The sequence below is a fragment of the Suricata suricatta genome, chromosome 5, assembly GCF_006229205.1.
Source record: "Suricata suricatta isolate VVHF042 chromosome 5, meerkat_22Aug2017_6uvM2_HiC, whole genome shotgun sequence".
Classification (NCBI taxonomy): Eukaryota; Metazoa; Chordata; class Mammalia; order Carnivora; family Herpestidae; genus Suricata; species Suricata suricatta.
Genome location: NC_043704.1, coordinates 125,123,321 through 125,139,288, shown reverse-complemented (window position 1 = coordinate 125,139,288; position 15,968 = coordinate 125,123,321). Strand labels below are relative to the sequence as shown.

General features: G+C 45.3%; 1 protein-coding gene and 2 long non-coding RNA genes across 5 annotated transcripts in view; 1 reads left to right on the top strand and 2 right to left on the bottom strand.

Moving 5' to 3' along the window:
• EPHB1 (EPH receptor B1) overlaps positions 1 to 15,968 on the top strand; it is a 414,308-nt gene that overhangs the window by 343,436 nt on the left and 54,904 nt on the right. For both annotated transcript variants that reach the window (XR_003908874.1, XM_029940232.1), the window contains exons 10-11: positions 1,885 to 2,007; positions 15,707 to 15,954. Coding sequence is in view for 1 of the 2 variants with exons in the window: in XM_029940232.1 (XP_029796092.1) it covers positions 1,885 to 2,007; positions 15,707 to 15,954 (371 nt within the window). In the remaining variant the exon portion in view is untranslated. The remainder of the gene's footprint in view (positions 1 to 1,884; positions 2,008 to 15,706; positions 15,955 to 15,968) is intronic.
• LOC115292252 lies at positions 8,051 to 9,890 on the bottom strand. Of its 2 annotated transcripts, none has more exons than XR_003908879.1 (3): positions 9,859 to 9,890; positions 8,377 to 8,538; positions 8,051 to 8,257 (listed from the first exon to the last, which is right to left on the bottom strand). It is a non-coding gene; the product is annotated as an uncharacterized LOC115292252 (long non-coding RNA). The 2 variants fall into 2 exon arrangements; XR_003908878.1 differs by having other exon boundaries at positions 8,051 to 8,254.
• Positions 9,893 to 11,777, bottom strand: LOC115292253. The gene is made up of 2 exons (XR_003908880.1): positions 11,595 to 11,777; positions 9,893 to 10,057 (listed from the first exon to the last, which is right to left on the bottom strand). It is a non-coding gene; the product is annotated as an uncharacterized LOC115292253 (long non-coding RNA).

The following is a 15,968-nucleotide window of genomic DNA, read 5'->3' as shown; positions in this document are numbered from 1 at the left end:
CACTCACCTATAGGTGCTGCTTGGGATCATCTTTCAGAGAAGCCACATGGTTTTCAGAGTCTTTCCTGAAGGGTTGCTTCTGGAGGAACCCAAAGAGTGACCACCCAGAGATGCTGATCTGGTTTCGTTAGACCCTTTCAGTCTGGTTTCAGTCATTTTTGCTCTTTACCTGTTTGTCACACCTAATGAGAAAGAGATGAACCCCCACCTCTACTTTCCTTTTCTTCCATTGTTAGCAAAGTAGAACAGCAGACTCTCTCTCTCTCATTCTCTCTCCCCCCGCCCCCAACCCCACATTTCCCAGGGATTAGAACATTCCATATAAAGGCGAGGATCTCTGTGTTTGTTCCTCCAGATTTCAGTGGGCAGATTCCAAAGTCCATGTTGTCATTCTCAAGTTTCCAAGGAATATTCTAGGATGGTGTTGACCATCCTAAAGCAAGCCATCTAGCATGCTCTGAGTAGTTTTATTTAATGACTGGGAATAACCCATCTTCTGAAAGAGCGGCTCTTCTGGGCATGGTACCTGGCTCTCTCTGACTTAAAAAACAAATCTCCCTTCACTTCTGCTGCATATTCCTTCTCCCTCTGGACTCTACTCTTCTACTCTAGCACTTTGAATCCTTTCCTGAATTGTGACCAAAGCAGCATGAACATTGGGGAGCTGTAGACTCATCAGGATTCTCCAGGTGAAAAATGTCAAAACTAGACCCTGCATGTAGAGCTGGGAGTCACTAGAGATGAGCTGCGGGGTGCATTGCTCAGGGACCCTCGGCAGCTGCCCTGGGCCTTGGGTCCCAGCTGCAGGCGCTTGGCACATCTGCTTTTCCACACCTGCCTGCCTTGCTGACCTGACTGACTCTTTGGCAACAGCAGTGGCAAGCAGGGAGACGGCCACTTTTCAAAAGATGCCGTGCCAGACCGTGTCGTTTAGCTGTCCAAGCCCTTTCCTGCCCACCACACCAGCACCCAGAGAGCAGTTTCTATACTTGGCCTCATGACACATCAGACATATTGAAAATTACATTGTGCATGAATTCATGTGTTTCTTGGGTTCCATTGCCTTTTTTTGTCCCCTCTTCTCTGCTTTTTGAGTATATTATTTCTACAATGACAATTCTCTGTTTCATCCCCATGCATTCCTATCTGTATTGACAATGTAAACATCAGTGACAAAGTCTATATTCCTTTTTGTATTTCTCATTCACCATTTTATTCGTTTTTCGTACTTCAGTGTGTCTGTAGGTATGGGTGTTCATTACCATTTTTCTTTCATTCCACCTCATTTTTTTCTATATAAACTTTGCTCTTTATCAGTATTTTCTAAGCTTTTCTCTTCACATTTTCTCTTCTGGTATTCTCTTGACACTTCTGTCTTGAGGTCTTTCTAATAGCAATTTCTCCTTCTTTTTTTTAATCCATCCTCATCCTTTTTCCAGCTATGGCCACAGCTGTCAGTTATAACCTTAATGGTGGCCTCCACTCAGAAAAGTTGTCAAGTTGATAAATATTGATATCTACCCTACCATTTTACCACCACTCTTCTGCTAATGCATTTGGTTGGCATCAATCAGTTTCTTTGCCTTCTGTGAGCACTCAGTGTGGGAGCTGGTCCCGATCTGTCACTTATAAGTAATCTGCTCCACATTTCATCAAGTGCTCAGAAAAAGAAGTAAATATGGGGGAGAAGTAGAGGACAGAGATCCAAGCTAGTGTGGCCCAGAGGGAAGGGAGATGGGAAGGCCCAGCAAGGCGGAGAGAGGCAGTCTGGTATGTAGGGGGGATGCCCCCCCCCCAATCATACCCTTACTGCTGGGGACAGCAGCCAGGACTTACCACCGTGTCCTCTTTGGGATGTTAACCCTGCTTATCTCCTCTAACAAGGCTCCCCAGGGATGAAGATCTACATTGACCCCTTCACTTATGAGGACCCCAATGAAGCTGTCCGGGAGTTTGCCAAGGAGATTGATGTATCTTTTGTGAAAATCGAAGAGGTCATCGGAGCAGGTATGGCTCTTCCCTCCCTTCATTTCTGTTCTCTTGGTGTCTGAACATCTTCTTTCCACCATTATAGGTGTTCTCTTCTAGCATAAAAACTCATCCCATTGGGAGAAGAGTTTTTAACATTTCTCTCCCCAGAAGATGAGTCTGAACCATCTACAATGTGTGTCTAGGGTTCTTTGGGGGACCTTGATCATGGTGGCCATGCTTGATTGGAGTTGGAAAGAATTGAGCTATACTTTTGAAAGATTCAGACATAGCTCCAGAAATGGACCACCAAATGCACCAAAAGAGAGAGAGCTAGGGTACACAGTTGAGAAGACTTTGAAAGAAATAGAAATGTTTAGAAGCTTGGCTCTGGATCAAGATTTCTCCCCAAACTTTCAGTTCTCCTTTTCCTACCTACACACATTTCGAGGCAGACCATGATGAACTGAAGAGGGACTACTGTTTCCAGAAGAAAACCCACCCATAACTGTATTTCCTACAAAAGATCTATGACATGAACAGTAACCCAAGAAAAATTACACTTCCAAAAAACATGTGTGCTCTCATCCATCTCACGGTATTGGAATAGAAATCCAGCCAAGTAGAGAACTAATTGAGATGCTCTCAGGAGATCCTACCTAAAGACTGATTTAGAATTTTCCTCTTTCCTTAATGGATCAGTAGTTGAGTCATTTTGGTGATGGACCCAACCTTATTAATGTGAATGAGTAAAATATCCCCAATTATCATACTTTATAAGTAATTTCTTTACTGGCTTCTCTGCTGCATATTTTGAATTGTCTTAAAAGATGTTTGCTCTGTGTCCTCTTTCCCCCTTTCATTTACTTCTGCAACGTTCATTATCTTTTCTTTATCTTTGGTTCTTATTAGCCATTGTTCGAGCTCTCTTTACCCATATGCTGTAGTCTTCTTTTTCGTTCTTGTGTTTAGGAATGTTTCATTCATATCAATATTTGGAGAGCCATGTAATTGCCTCTACCTATAACATTTTAACTTGATAAAATATGCTTGGTCAAAGTCTTACAGACAGCCACTTCGTATATGATCTTTAGGGGGAAAGTCACTATCCGTCGTTCGCTGCCTCTCTTAATGCACTGAGGGGTCAAAAAGCCATCTGTGAAATTGGAAGTCACATTTGAAAGCTTGCCCCATTAGGCTACCATTTTCATGCTCTGGATTCTCTCTTAAAGAGCTCCACCTTCATGGCATCTCTGTGGTTGCTGCTGGGACTGTCCCTGTCAGGACACACCTTTCTTGTCTCAGCAATCCCTCAGGAGTTCCAGCCGGCTGGCCGTAATCTGATTCACACGAGTCTCTACATATTTCCCATTGACTTTCATTAAATATGTTACTGAACCACGACTTTCACTTCTGTGCAGATAATTTTCTCTTCCTCCTTAGATGCTGACATATTTAAGGATCATGCCTTGGAAGGCTGGATACCAGATAAATTAGATTACTCCTAGGGGCTCAGATTTCTCCAGTGAACTCAAAAGAGTGTTGGGGAGGCCTGCTTTCAGTCCCTCACCCTGTTTGCCCACATTATTAATTGTTGTTATGTCATGTGGTAATGGTGCTAGTGATTTTAATGTTGTTATTTATGTCATGTGCTTTGAGCAATGTGTTGTGGACTGCGTTTCACCCCAGAGAGCACACACCAGTCCCCTCCCACCTTTGTCAGGGGAAGAGTAAAGAGCTTTCTCACTTTATGACCCTGCCAGGGAGGGACAATTTGGGGTGAGCTCACCAACTGCTGGATGCCTATAAAGGGACAATCGATGGCCCTGCTCCATCTTTCACTTTCCATTTTTGTAGAGCCTGTGCTGCTGCTGCCGGGTTTGTGCATCCTCCTCTGAGAAGATCGGCCCTCTCTGTGCCTCACCTGGTAGTGGGGAGGGATCAATACATTTAGCAGTTTATGAAATGCCCTGCTGCACGGGGTAGAGACCTGTCCGCAGCTGACCACCCTCTAGCAGATACTCATCTCCTCCTGATTCAGAACCTTCAGAGCTAATCCCTGTGGATGTTAATTCACTATGTGTAACTCAATGCAGTTTTAACAGAAGATGCTCCTAGCTGGAATCAGTCCTCACCCCCCAGTTCTTTTTCTCCTCTCTCTCCATGCTTGCTTCTCCCACACCCTGCCTCACAGAGACTGGCTTCACATTGTGTTAAAAGAGCTGGTATGAAGGTCAAGTTAAAAAGAAAAAGAATTTTGTAAGGTAATATTTATACAGTGTTATTGGCAATATTCCTCTTAGCCTCCTAGCTGATTGGGAGCATGGGGCAAAAACTGGGTTGCAAAATGGTAAAGAAACATGAAAAGAAGACTCAGAAGTCATTTGCCCTTCCTTTGCTGGCATGCTCCTCCCTTACCTCCCTCAATGAGCTCTTACTGAACACTTCTTGCATGCTGGATATGGGGTTCTGGAGATGGACAAACAGCAGTCCCGCCCCTTCTCCCCAGAGGTTTGACAGTCGTAGTGGAAGATAGGCCAGTAACGGGTTCTCTGCTTCACGCCATCCACAACACAGGCCTGTGCAAAGTGTTGGGCCACCAAGGAGCCATGCTCAGCTCCTTGTTCTCGGAGTGGATGCAGGCATCAGGAAAGCTTCACAAAGGAGATAACATTTGGCCTCAGCTTTTAAGGATGAAAACCAGTAGAAAAAGTAAATTTTTGTGAAATTCATTAGAGAATGAGACAGTGACTAAAGAGGAAAATGGCATGATTGAAGAGAAACAAATCCGACCTTGTAGCAGCAGGATGCTGGAGGTAGTTGGCACCAGCTCACAAGAGCCAATCTTGTCCGTCTCTTTCCAGCCCCGTGTTTGGTGACACATCTTGGTAGGTCGACATCAGTCATGGTAGGAGTATTTACACAGTAGAAATTGGCAAATGCTACCAACAGGAGGTATTTGTTTCTTTGTTTCTTTGCTTTCTGGAGAGCTAGAAGTTGAATACTTACTGGCACGCCCCAGCCTTCCAAAGTGAGCACAGTTACTTCAGAGAGGGTACAGAGGAACCCACCTATGCCTGCTGAGTGTCGAACCAGCAGAGAGGCTTATGATCATCGCAGGAGGGATTAAGTTTAGAGTTCAGGAAGATCCTCATTCACTGAACATTGATTCTGTGCCTGGACCACGGTGGATGCTGGAAAATACACTGATGCCTAATAATCCTTGCCCTGTAGTGGTTATTGTCTAACACACACACAGTGTGTGTCCTCCATGGGAGGAGGGTAGGCAACTGACAGCTGAGATGAGGGGCCCAGAGAACACATAGTCTTGGAGATTGGAGGTTTGATGGCAGGAGAGAATCCAAGGAAGATTCCTAATCCAAGACCTTAGGGACTCTTAAAGCTTTGAAGGCTTTGCATGGGCTAATATTCTCTGTGGCATTTCCTGAGAACATGGAGGAGAAAAGCCTAACAGGGAAGCATTTCCTGAGGGTAAGTGTCGAGCATTGAGTCTGGAGAATCAGGCTGAGACCTGGAGATCCAGAGGCTCTGGTATGGATTTTATCCTGTAGAAAATGGTGATGTCTTATAGGTATCTGAGCCAGCTGGGTGATAGGAATGAGATTCTGGGGTAACGAATCTGATAGGTGGTGTGTTTGTACTGGACTGGAAGGGGGTGACCAGGAGGGGTGAATGAGGCCTTGGAGGCATGGAGACAGTTATGGGGCTTTGCTTGGAAATGTGGAGTGGGTTTGAGATGGCTACTGCTGGGATGAAGGTGGTGGGGAAAGCTGTGCTCAAGTAACTAAACGGATCTAAGCCAGAATGTGTCCAAACATGGTGAATGGAGCTGATGGAGGAACACGACAGGGAGGTTGGGGCCAGAAATGAGGGATATCAAGTTAAAGCCCTGGAAGGGAGATGAAGGCTGCCAGGCCCTGTGGGGTGAGAGGGTGGTGGTTGTGTGTGTGAGTGAAGGCCAATAAAGTCTAGAAACTGTGAGGCTGAAGAATTGCAGCAACTGTCTAAGTTTCTTCTTAAGTTGTGGATGATGTTGTACAAAGGGATAACAAGAGTGCCTGAGTGGCTCAGCTGGTTAAGCATCTGACTCTTGGTTTCAGCTCAGGTCATGATCTCACAGTTCATGAGTTCAAGCCCCACATCAGGCTCTGTGCAGAACCTGCTTTGGATTTTCCCCTTCTCTCTGCTCCTCCCCTGCTCACTCTGTCTCTCAAAATAAATAAATAAACTTAAAAAAATTTAAAAAGGGTTACACAAGAGTAACTGTGCACCAGGTGTGATGGCATCCAGGAAGGTGGAGCAATAATGAACTTATTAACCATTATGCAATTATCTGCCTGTTTTTCATCATCAGGCTGAGTTCCAATGATAACAGGGTAATCTCAGGATGTTTGTTAGTCCCACGCCTAGCTTGATGTGGCACTCAGGTGCTCAATCATGTATTATTTGCATATGGTTGAATGAAAGTAGGTCCTTGTGGGAGAGCATAGCAGGGAGGAAACTTTGGAGAACTGGGCAGAGCTTGGGAGAATGGAGAGAGCCTAGAGGGAGGTGAGGGATCCTAAGTCACTCAGTGCTCTGGAAATGGCCCAGTGGGATAAAGGCTGGCCTTCCTCTTCCCCTGCACATAATGGGCATTATTGGCCTCTTTAGAGAGGCCATAGGCCTTCTGGTATCTTTGGAGAATATTAACAATTTGTGACCATGAATCTGACTAATAGGAGCCATCTCATGGGTCAACTCCAAGGCATTGGTTAGTTCTCATCAGTTTGAGCCATTGATTTGCCCAAACCATAAAGCAGGGCTGCCATCTATAGTTGGGCCCCTCAGTATGAATGTCACTCTGAGTTGTGCAATATGTAACCTATGTCACTGTATGCAGCAGCCCTGATCATGACTTTAAAGTACATGAGAAGGTAGGTAGAGGTGACACCAGATGGTGGCTTCCAGAGGAAGTTATGGCACTTGTATTTTATTAATCTCCTCCTCTGACTCCAGCAGCTGCCAATTCAGCATCTCCACAGACGGCTTATTATGAGAGAGAGGTAGGCTTGTGGGGAGAGGGCTGGGTGAGGAAGGCTGGGGAGGGATCTGTGATGTGCACAGAATGGGAATGGGGCCATCAAGGCCCACTAGTACTCTCTTTGAAGAAGAGGATGGGTTTTTTGGAGATCTTTTGGTAGAAAGGCCACCAGTGAGCCTGGTTCTTGTGGGCTTATTTGAAATGAGGGTGGGCAGACTGGGGGTGGCTTCATCCTGAATGGGAGTCACAACAGGAAGGGTTTCCAGAAAAGAAAATCAAACAGATGTCTTAAGTGATTAAAATTAAGACAACCGGCATATATTTAACCCGTACTGTGGAATGCTTTATAAACACGGTCTCACTTCACTCCCATAATGTGACTTGGGGTGTGTGAGTGACTGTGTGTGTGTGTCTGTGTGTGCTTGCGCGCGCGCCCGCGTGTGCATGTGGGTTTACACTGATCAGGAAATCAGCGGTCAGAGGATAGCTTGTCAAAGGTTACTTTGTCAGCTGAGTAAATGATAGAGCAAGAATTGAAACAGACACGGGTGATCTAGGTCTGGTGAATGTGACCCTTGCATACCTACGCTTTGGTTTCTGTTCTGGAAAAGAGCAGTTAAATATCTAGGGACTAGGGTACCTGGGTGGCTCAGTTGGTTAAGCGTCCGGCTTTGGCTCAGGTCATGATCTCATGGTTCATGGGTTCGAGCCCTGCATCAGGCTCTCTGCTGACAGCTAGCTCAGAGCTATGAGTCTGCTTTGGAATCTGTATCTCTCTCTCTCTGACCCTCCTTTGCTAGTGCTATCTGTGTCTCTCAAAAATAAATAAAAAACACTTAAAAATTAAAAATGTTTAAAAAATATCTAGAGACATTACTTCTGATGGTAAACTGTGTCTGGGAGTTTGGAATATGCAAGCCTCCTTGCTTGTAATAATGATACTGTCCTAGAATCCAGACTGCCCATAGGGTAGGTGCCCTCCTCTTCTAGAATGATCAGTAATCTCCCTTAAGAAGGAAAAGGATGAGGACCAAGATATCTAGCATTTTCAATTATATGTGCTTGCTTACATAATGAAAACAATTAGTCATGTATAGGTAGGCAGGAGTCCAATGACCATGAACGACCACAAGAGAAGAGCTTGTTCTCACCGTGTAGGTATTAAGTACTGTGGACACCATGACTGTTGAGCAACTTCTGTCTCAGCAGCTCCAGTAGCCTGTCACGGGGTCTGAGGGAGCTCTGCTAGAAAGGAGGGATAGGGCTGTCATCAGTAGAGAATGTCTATCCTGGGTGCAGGGTCGGGAGGTGGCAGAATGCCTGCCATGGTTTTACTATCCCTGGTTTAGCCATAACTTACTTACCTTGCACAGGCTGGTGTGATAAAACTGGCTGGAAATCATACTTTAAAACCTAGTTTAAATTTATTCTTTAAAAGTTCCTTTTCTGGTGGAAGCTTGAATTAGTAACTAGAAGCTCTGCTTTCCTTTTTTTCCTCCAAGGCAGTTTGTGACTTCAAAATACTCCTAAAAAAAAAAAAAAAGTGCAATTGTGTGTGTAGATTCGTACGGCACATAGCCAACAGCTACCACTTCAAATACCTGCTGGCAGGTTGGGTGTTTCATTTTCAAAAATTGAAAATTCTTTCCTTCTGATTTTATATATAATAGTTCAGGCATTTAATGCTGCTGAACCACTTTTCCTCTCTTCCTCATTTTGTCAAGGAAAAGAGGAGAGAGGAACTGGCAAGGAGCTGAAAATTCATAAGGAATAATTTCCGTAGCTGTCTGGAGGACACTCGCAGCAACGGCCTAAATTACCCTCAGCTGACAGCCTTGAGGGCAGTGGTTTTCAAACTCGAGCCCGGCCTCAGAATCACCGTGGAGGCGTATTAAATCTCCTGTCAGGGTGCCCCACTGACTGAGCTTCTGACCCACCAGACCCAGGTGAAACTTGAGAATCTGTATTTTCTAACAACTTTTCCAGTGAGGCTGATGTTGTTAGGCAGAAATCACACCTTGAGAACCACTGGCCCCCAAAGTGGCCTGATGCTGGAGAGACTGAGGACCTGGCCAGAGGGAGGTTTGGCTGTAGGAGAAGCTCTAAGGTCAGCCTCAAAGATGCATGCCAGTCAAAGTCCAGCCAGACCAAAATTAGGCTGGCTGCAATTACTGTCAGTGAAGGATCTACACAGAGAAAGTCAACTATAACCCCTATGCAGTCATTTCCTATAAGCATCTATTTTAAATATAAAATTAATGCTTGATTTGTCAAGAATATTTTTAGGTGTTATGAATTTTTATCACAAACTGTGTGGCCGTGGTTGGAGCTCAAGTAAAACGAAGCTCTTTGGAGCTCAGATCGTGGCAAACCAAAGCATCACAGACAGCAAGTTCTGGCCCTAATTACAGAAAATGTCAAGAAGCAATGGTAGTTTCTTGAGAATGGTGTATGAACCTGAAGTCAAAGATCAAGGTGACCAAGTCTCTCAGATTGTAAGCCATACAAGGCCTCGATTTTCTGTTTCTAATAAAGGCAATGTGCCCATCGACTCCTGCTCCCCATGAGGCTGAATGCCCAAGAGCCAGACCGCCCCCCACTTTAGCACCCTAGGTTCACCTGGGGACACCTTCCATACCCAGATACCTGGCAGTGGGACGGCCCTGCTACGCCTGGCAGAAAGCCCTGCTTTGTCTTGGCTCCCATTTGTTTGCAGAAACCTGTTCTTCCTCCTTTTTCTCTTCCAGAGCCCACCTCCAAGTACCACCCACCTCATGTCCTTACCCCTGGCCTGTCATAAATCGCCACCCGCATGTGTCGCCCACAGTTTGTAGCTTACAAAGCACCTTCTCAGAGACTCAAATCCTGTTAGGAAGCCTCGCCAGTCAATCCTTCCTATTTATTGTTTATAAAGCCGAGACAGCTGAGCCTGGAGAAGTGAAGTGCCCCAAGTGGGGTGACTGGGCTGGTGTAGACACGAGCTTCTTCCACTCCCTTCCCCTCCCAGCACTGAGGCCACTTAATGACAAGGTGGAGCACAGCGTCCTGTGGGGCAGAGAGAGAGAGAGAACTGTGGATTAAGTGGCTTCCTTTCCAGTTGGTACTTTGAAAACCTCTGGGCTTGGAGAATATGAAGTCATTTCTTTGCCAGACAGTAAAGGAGCTATTTTTACAGAATCACTATGAGGCCACTGCTACCCAGTGACTGCAGAGCACATTCCTTAGAGCAGTGCTGCCACTACCACCATAGTGACTGAGTACAAAGACCGTCTCTCTCAACCCAAGGATAGCATGTTTAACATCTACATTTTTCTAGAGCAGTTTTAGGTTCACAGTAAAACTGAGTGGAAGGTACAGAGATTTCCCATATGCCCCTTGCTCTGCACATGCACAGCATGTCCCGCATTGTCAACATCCCCCACCAGAGTGGTCCATTTGCTGATGGACCCACACTGAGACAGCACCACCACCCAAAGTCCAGGGTTTACATGAGCCTTCTTATTTGGTGGTGTCGTACATTCTGTGGGTTTGGACACATGTAGAATGACACATATCCTCCACTATAGTTTCAGACAGAATGGTTTTACTGCCCTAAAAATCCTTTTAGGGGAGCCCATTTTTATTTTATAACTATAAAATATATATGAGAGACCTTTGGGTGGCTCAGTTGGTTAAGCGTCTAATTCTTGATTCGGCTCAGGACATGATCTCACAATTTGTGAGTTTGAGCCCCAAGTCAGGCTCTGCACTATCAGTGCAGCATCTGAGGCAGAGATGCTTTCTCTTCCTCTCTCTCTTCTCCTCCCTGCCTAGCCCCCCTCAAAATAAATAAACTAAGGAAAAAAAATAAATTTAAAAAAACCTCCATGATAAAACCCCTACAGTGGATACAACTTATAGCTCAAGTATTAGAAGCACTGCACTTGAAAACCAGTCAGCTGTAAAGATTAAGCCATGAAGTAACATTTGTCAGTTAAGAAAGTCACGTGAGCCACACTGCTCTGTGTAGATAGCACTTGCCAAAGCCACACCTTCATTGGTTTCTTCCCTCTTGTGTTCTTTCCTTCCACTCCGGTGTATAAAGCCTGAACTCTGGGGCAGGCGCTGTGCTGTATGTAAGAGGCAGTCCATATACCAGCACTGCTTTCCGAGGGATCCAAAGGTGGCATGATAAATCCCAGGAATTCCAGGGCCTCCAGCAGTTCCCTAATCCACCTGAAATATGCCTGGGTGCTTTAGACCCATGGTACTCCACCTGACTGCACATCAGAGCCTCCTGCGCAGCACTGTGTTCAGAAGGGCCCACACTTAGTTTGATGCCCTGCTGTCACAGGCTTGAAATCCTTCATAATTTCTGAACAAGGAGTCCCGCAGTTTCATTTTCCACCTCGGTCTGACCCACAAATTATGTAGCTGATCCTGCAGGCAGCTTTTAAGTATGTCCAGGCTCAGGGTGAAGCCATACTAGCGGATTAAATTTCCTAGAGGTGGGACCCAGGCCTTTGTACTTTGTAAAGCTCCCCAGGTGACTGCAATGGGTGGCCAACTTTGGGAACCACTGGTGTAGGAGAGAAGTCCTTACCTGGGTGTGTTGTAGGGGACATCAGATTCACCTGGAGCCCTTCCCCACGCTCCACACACTGATGTAGAAATTGATGACTATTCTGATTCCTAAATATTCTGACCCCACCCAACTCCAGGCAGGAAGTTTCAGCGAATGTGACATCTGTCTATGAGACAGTCCCACCATGGTTGCAGTTCCCTGCATGTGAGTTGCTGTGATAGAGACTGCATGTGAACTGTTAGGCCCTGCAGAGTTGGGGCACGGTGGTCCCTAGATTGTGACTTCACATCTGTACAGCTGTGTTCCCTGTGACACTGCTAATTGAACACCCCTGAGAGGCTGTATGGCAGGAAATGGATGGGTCTGGACAGCAACCCTGGCTCTGACACATAGCTGTGGGGATTGTGTGTGTTTTCCTTGTGCCCCAGTTCCCTTATTAGTAAAACGAGCATTGTGATACCCAGCTCATGAGGGTGCTATGAAGATTAAGTGAGATAAGACATGTAAAGAGCCTAGCACATTGCCTGGCACATGGACATTGGTGTCCTATCTCCTCTAAGACAAAATGTTACCATATCTTTCCTCTCAACTCCTAAACTGTCCTTTTACTAAAGGAAAATGTAACTCATTATTATTGCAACCAATATTCTTCAATTGACATACTTACCAAATATGCAATTTGTATTCATCCAGCTCATGGTTATTGAGTACTTGCTAGGTCAGGTGTCAGAAGAATGGATTTTATATGTACATGTACACACACAGACATATAGATTATACATATATACACATATACATATGTGTATGTGTAAACACATGTATGTGTGTATACAAATATATGCACATGCATATATACATATACTGTATACATAGATATGTACATATACATACACATATGACAGGCCCTGGTTATGCAGTACTTTTTAAAAAATGTTAATTAGAGGTGCCTGGATAGCTCAGTTGGTTAAGTGTTCGACCTTAGCTCAGGTCATGATCTCCTGGTTCATGAGTTCAAGCCCCACATCAGGCTCTGTGCTAATAGCTAACTCAGGGGCGCCTGGGTGGCTCAGTCGGTTAAGCGTCCGGCTTCAGCTCAGGTCAGATCTCACGTTCGTGGGTTCGAGCCCCGCGTCGGGCTCTGTGCTGACAGCTAGCTCAGAGCCTGGAGCCTGCATCCGGTTCTGTGTCTCCTTCTCTCTCTGACCCTCCCCCTCTCATGCTCTGTCTCTCTCTGTATCAAAAATAAATAAAACATTTAAAAAAAATAGCTAGCTCAGAGCCTGGAGCCTGCTTCAGGTTGTTTGTCTTCCTCTCTCTCTCTGCCCCTCTCCCACTCATACTCTGTCTCTCCCTCTCTCAAAAATAAACATTAAAAAAAATTTTTTTTTTAATGTTAAATCAATTGGGGCTCCTGGTTGCTCAGGTGGTTAAGTGTCCAGCTTCAGCTCAGGTCATTATCTTATGGTTTGAGGGTCTGAGCCCCGTGTTGGGCTCTGTGCTGACAGCTCAGAGCCTAAAGCCTTCTTTGGATTCTGTGTCTCCTTCTTTCTCTGCCCCTTCCCCACTTGCACTCTTTCTCTCAAAAATAAACATTAAAAAAATTAAAAATAAGGGGCTCCTGGGTGGCTCAGCCTGAGCTTCGTCTCAGGTCAGATCTCACATTTGTGGGTTCGAGCCCCGCGTCAGGCTCTGTGCAGACAGCGAGCTCAGAGCCTGGAGCCTGCTTCAGATTCTGTGTTTCCCTCTCTCTCTGCCCCTCCCCCTCTCATGCTCTGTCTCTCTCTGTACCCAAAATAAATAAAACATTTAAAAAAAATTAAAAAAAAATAAAAATTTAAAATAAAAATTTAAAAAATAAATTTAAAAATTAAAAGTTACTCAACTGAACAACAAAAGTAATGCTTATTGTAACAATTCAAACATCAAAATAACATAAAAGTAACTAAATTATGTTGACTAACTTTACTTCCCCACTCCTACTCCCACCCTTGCTGGGCAACCATTTTTAAAAATACCTGTAATTGGAAGCTTAAATAAATAAACTTTACATGGATTTTTTTTCATTGTTTTTCTTCTGCATCCATATCCACACCCTCCGTTTGCATACATACTGCATTGCCATTCCATAACTTTCTTCGTTTAACAACATAATACGGACATCTTTGAAGTCAATGCATGTGACTCATCTGCTGGTTTTCAGTAGCTCCTGGCATTCCATAGGATGGATGGATCACTCTCCAGCCATTCCCCCGGCGATGAGCATGCCATGTTTTGCTGTAGAAGATGCAACAGTAAACAGTCTTTTATAAAAATTTAAATACTAGTACTTCTGCTTCTTTTAGATAGAGCAGCGATAGAGTCTCCAGCAGGTTATAACCCAAGAGAAGACAAAGCAAAAGCCGAACAAGTAATAATAAGTATACCCCCCACCCCCGCCTTTCAGTGGCATCCCTGCCACATCCCAGGCACTCAGTGGCTGTGAACATGAATGAGACTCAGTCTGCCTTCAAGCAGTTCATTCACCAAAGCAGCATTCTATTAAATGTCAAAACCAGGGTCACACATGATATATGTCTTAAGGTCCACATTGAAATCAGCCTAATAGTGCTGAAGCCAACCTTTACTCCAGCCCTAGACTCTCACAAGTTTCACTGACCCTAGAGTTTTGCATGAAAAGCGCTTCCGTGCAGCTTCCTTCCAATTACATTCGAAGTAGAAAACAAAAGAACTCCCAACTAAATCACAGAGGACATGTTAACTTCCTTTCCTAATTTGGGCAGTGGTTTATCTGCTCACAGTTCGCTGCCTCGTTTTCTTCAAGAAGCTAAAGGTGAAAGAGACAGTTCCCCAGGCGGAAAGCCCTGTGTCTCCTGTTGGGGCTTCGACACACATTTTAGTGATGCACTTATAAGGAGATAACTAAACAAAAGTTACAAAACCAGGCTAAGTCGTAGAATAAGTTTTGAAAGCACAGTTAAGAGGATTCAACAGATTTTTTAAAGCAGCTCTGAAATAGTGTCACCAGAATTGTTTTTACTCAGTGATTTTTACTGCACAAATGTTTAAATGCTGTGGCACCCGTGGAAATGTGCAGCTCATGTTTGCTTGGAGAAATCACTGACTGTTTAGCTGCCAGGAGTCATGGAGCCACCAGCCTCCAGCTGCAGCACCTTCAGGGCCCCTCAGCCTCCCCGCAGCCCCTGCCAGGGACTGAGCATGGAGGGAGGCTAGAGCCTAGGCCTTCCTGGGACGGGTGCTCCTGACTCTGCAACTCCCCAGGGGAGGATGAAGCTGACAGGTTCACCTCAGCCGGGTCTGCTTCGTGATCTGGAGCTCTCCTTATCCATTCCTACTTCCTTCTCCCTTTTTATAATATCAGGTCGGCCATGTGATCTGGGACTCTGGCCAGTCTTGTTTCCTCCCCTTCTATCGTGCACAGCGTCTGCTGACTTTTCCACCTCACTTCTCAGTGTCTGCTTTCTGGGGCATCCGATCCGAGATGTTATACATCTCGTTCAGAGGGCTAAGGAGCCCGAACATGTCCCCGGCCCCTGGGCTCTGCTAAAAATGAATTATGGTCTGCCAAAGTGAAACTGATGATTTCATTTCCATTATTCAGCTGGGACACTAAAACCAAACGTGAGGAAAAACAAACTCATATATACTCTGGAATTCCACTTTAGTTACCGGAACTCTAAGAAGTGAGGCGAGGAACAACTTCAGTGTTTGCCATGAACTGAGTAGGACCAGGACATCATAGTTAAAATGAGAGGACAGGGGTGCCTGGGTGCCTCAGTCGGTTGGGTGTTGGACTTTGGCTCAGGTCTTGATCTTGCAGCTTATGGGCTCGAGCCCCATATGCGGCTCTGTGCTGACAGCTCAGATCCTGGAGCCTGCTTCAGGTCTATCTCCCTCTCTGTTCCTCCCCATCTCACACTCTGTCTCTGTCGTCTTCAAAACCAAATAAACATTAAAAACTTTTTAAGAAATAAAATGAGAGGACATTATTTCCATCTCTGTCACTTTAATTTCAGCTCCAGTTTGGAGCACTATTGTTCCTGATAAGCCTCCTTCCCTTGTGCTTCTACAGACTGAGAAGGAAATGAGTAATGATTGCATTCTTGTTGCAGGGGAGTTTGGAGAAGTATACAAGGGGCGTTTGAAACTTCCAGGCAAGAGGGAAATCTATGTGGCCATCAAGACGTTGAAAGCCGGGTACTCGGAGAAGCAGCGCCGGGACTTCCTGAGCGAAGCAAGCATCATGGGCCAGTTTGACCATCCCAACATCATCCGCCTGGAAGGCGTGGTCACCAAGAGTCGGCCTGTCATGATCATCACAGAGTTCATGGAGAACGGCGCTTTGGATTCTTTCCTTAGGGTAAGAGTGGCTCC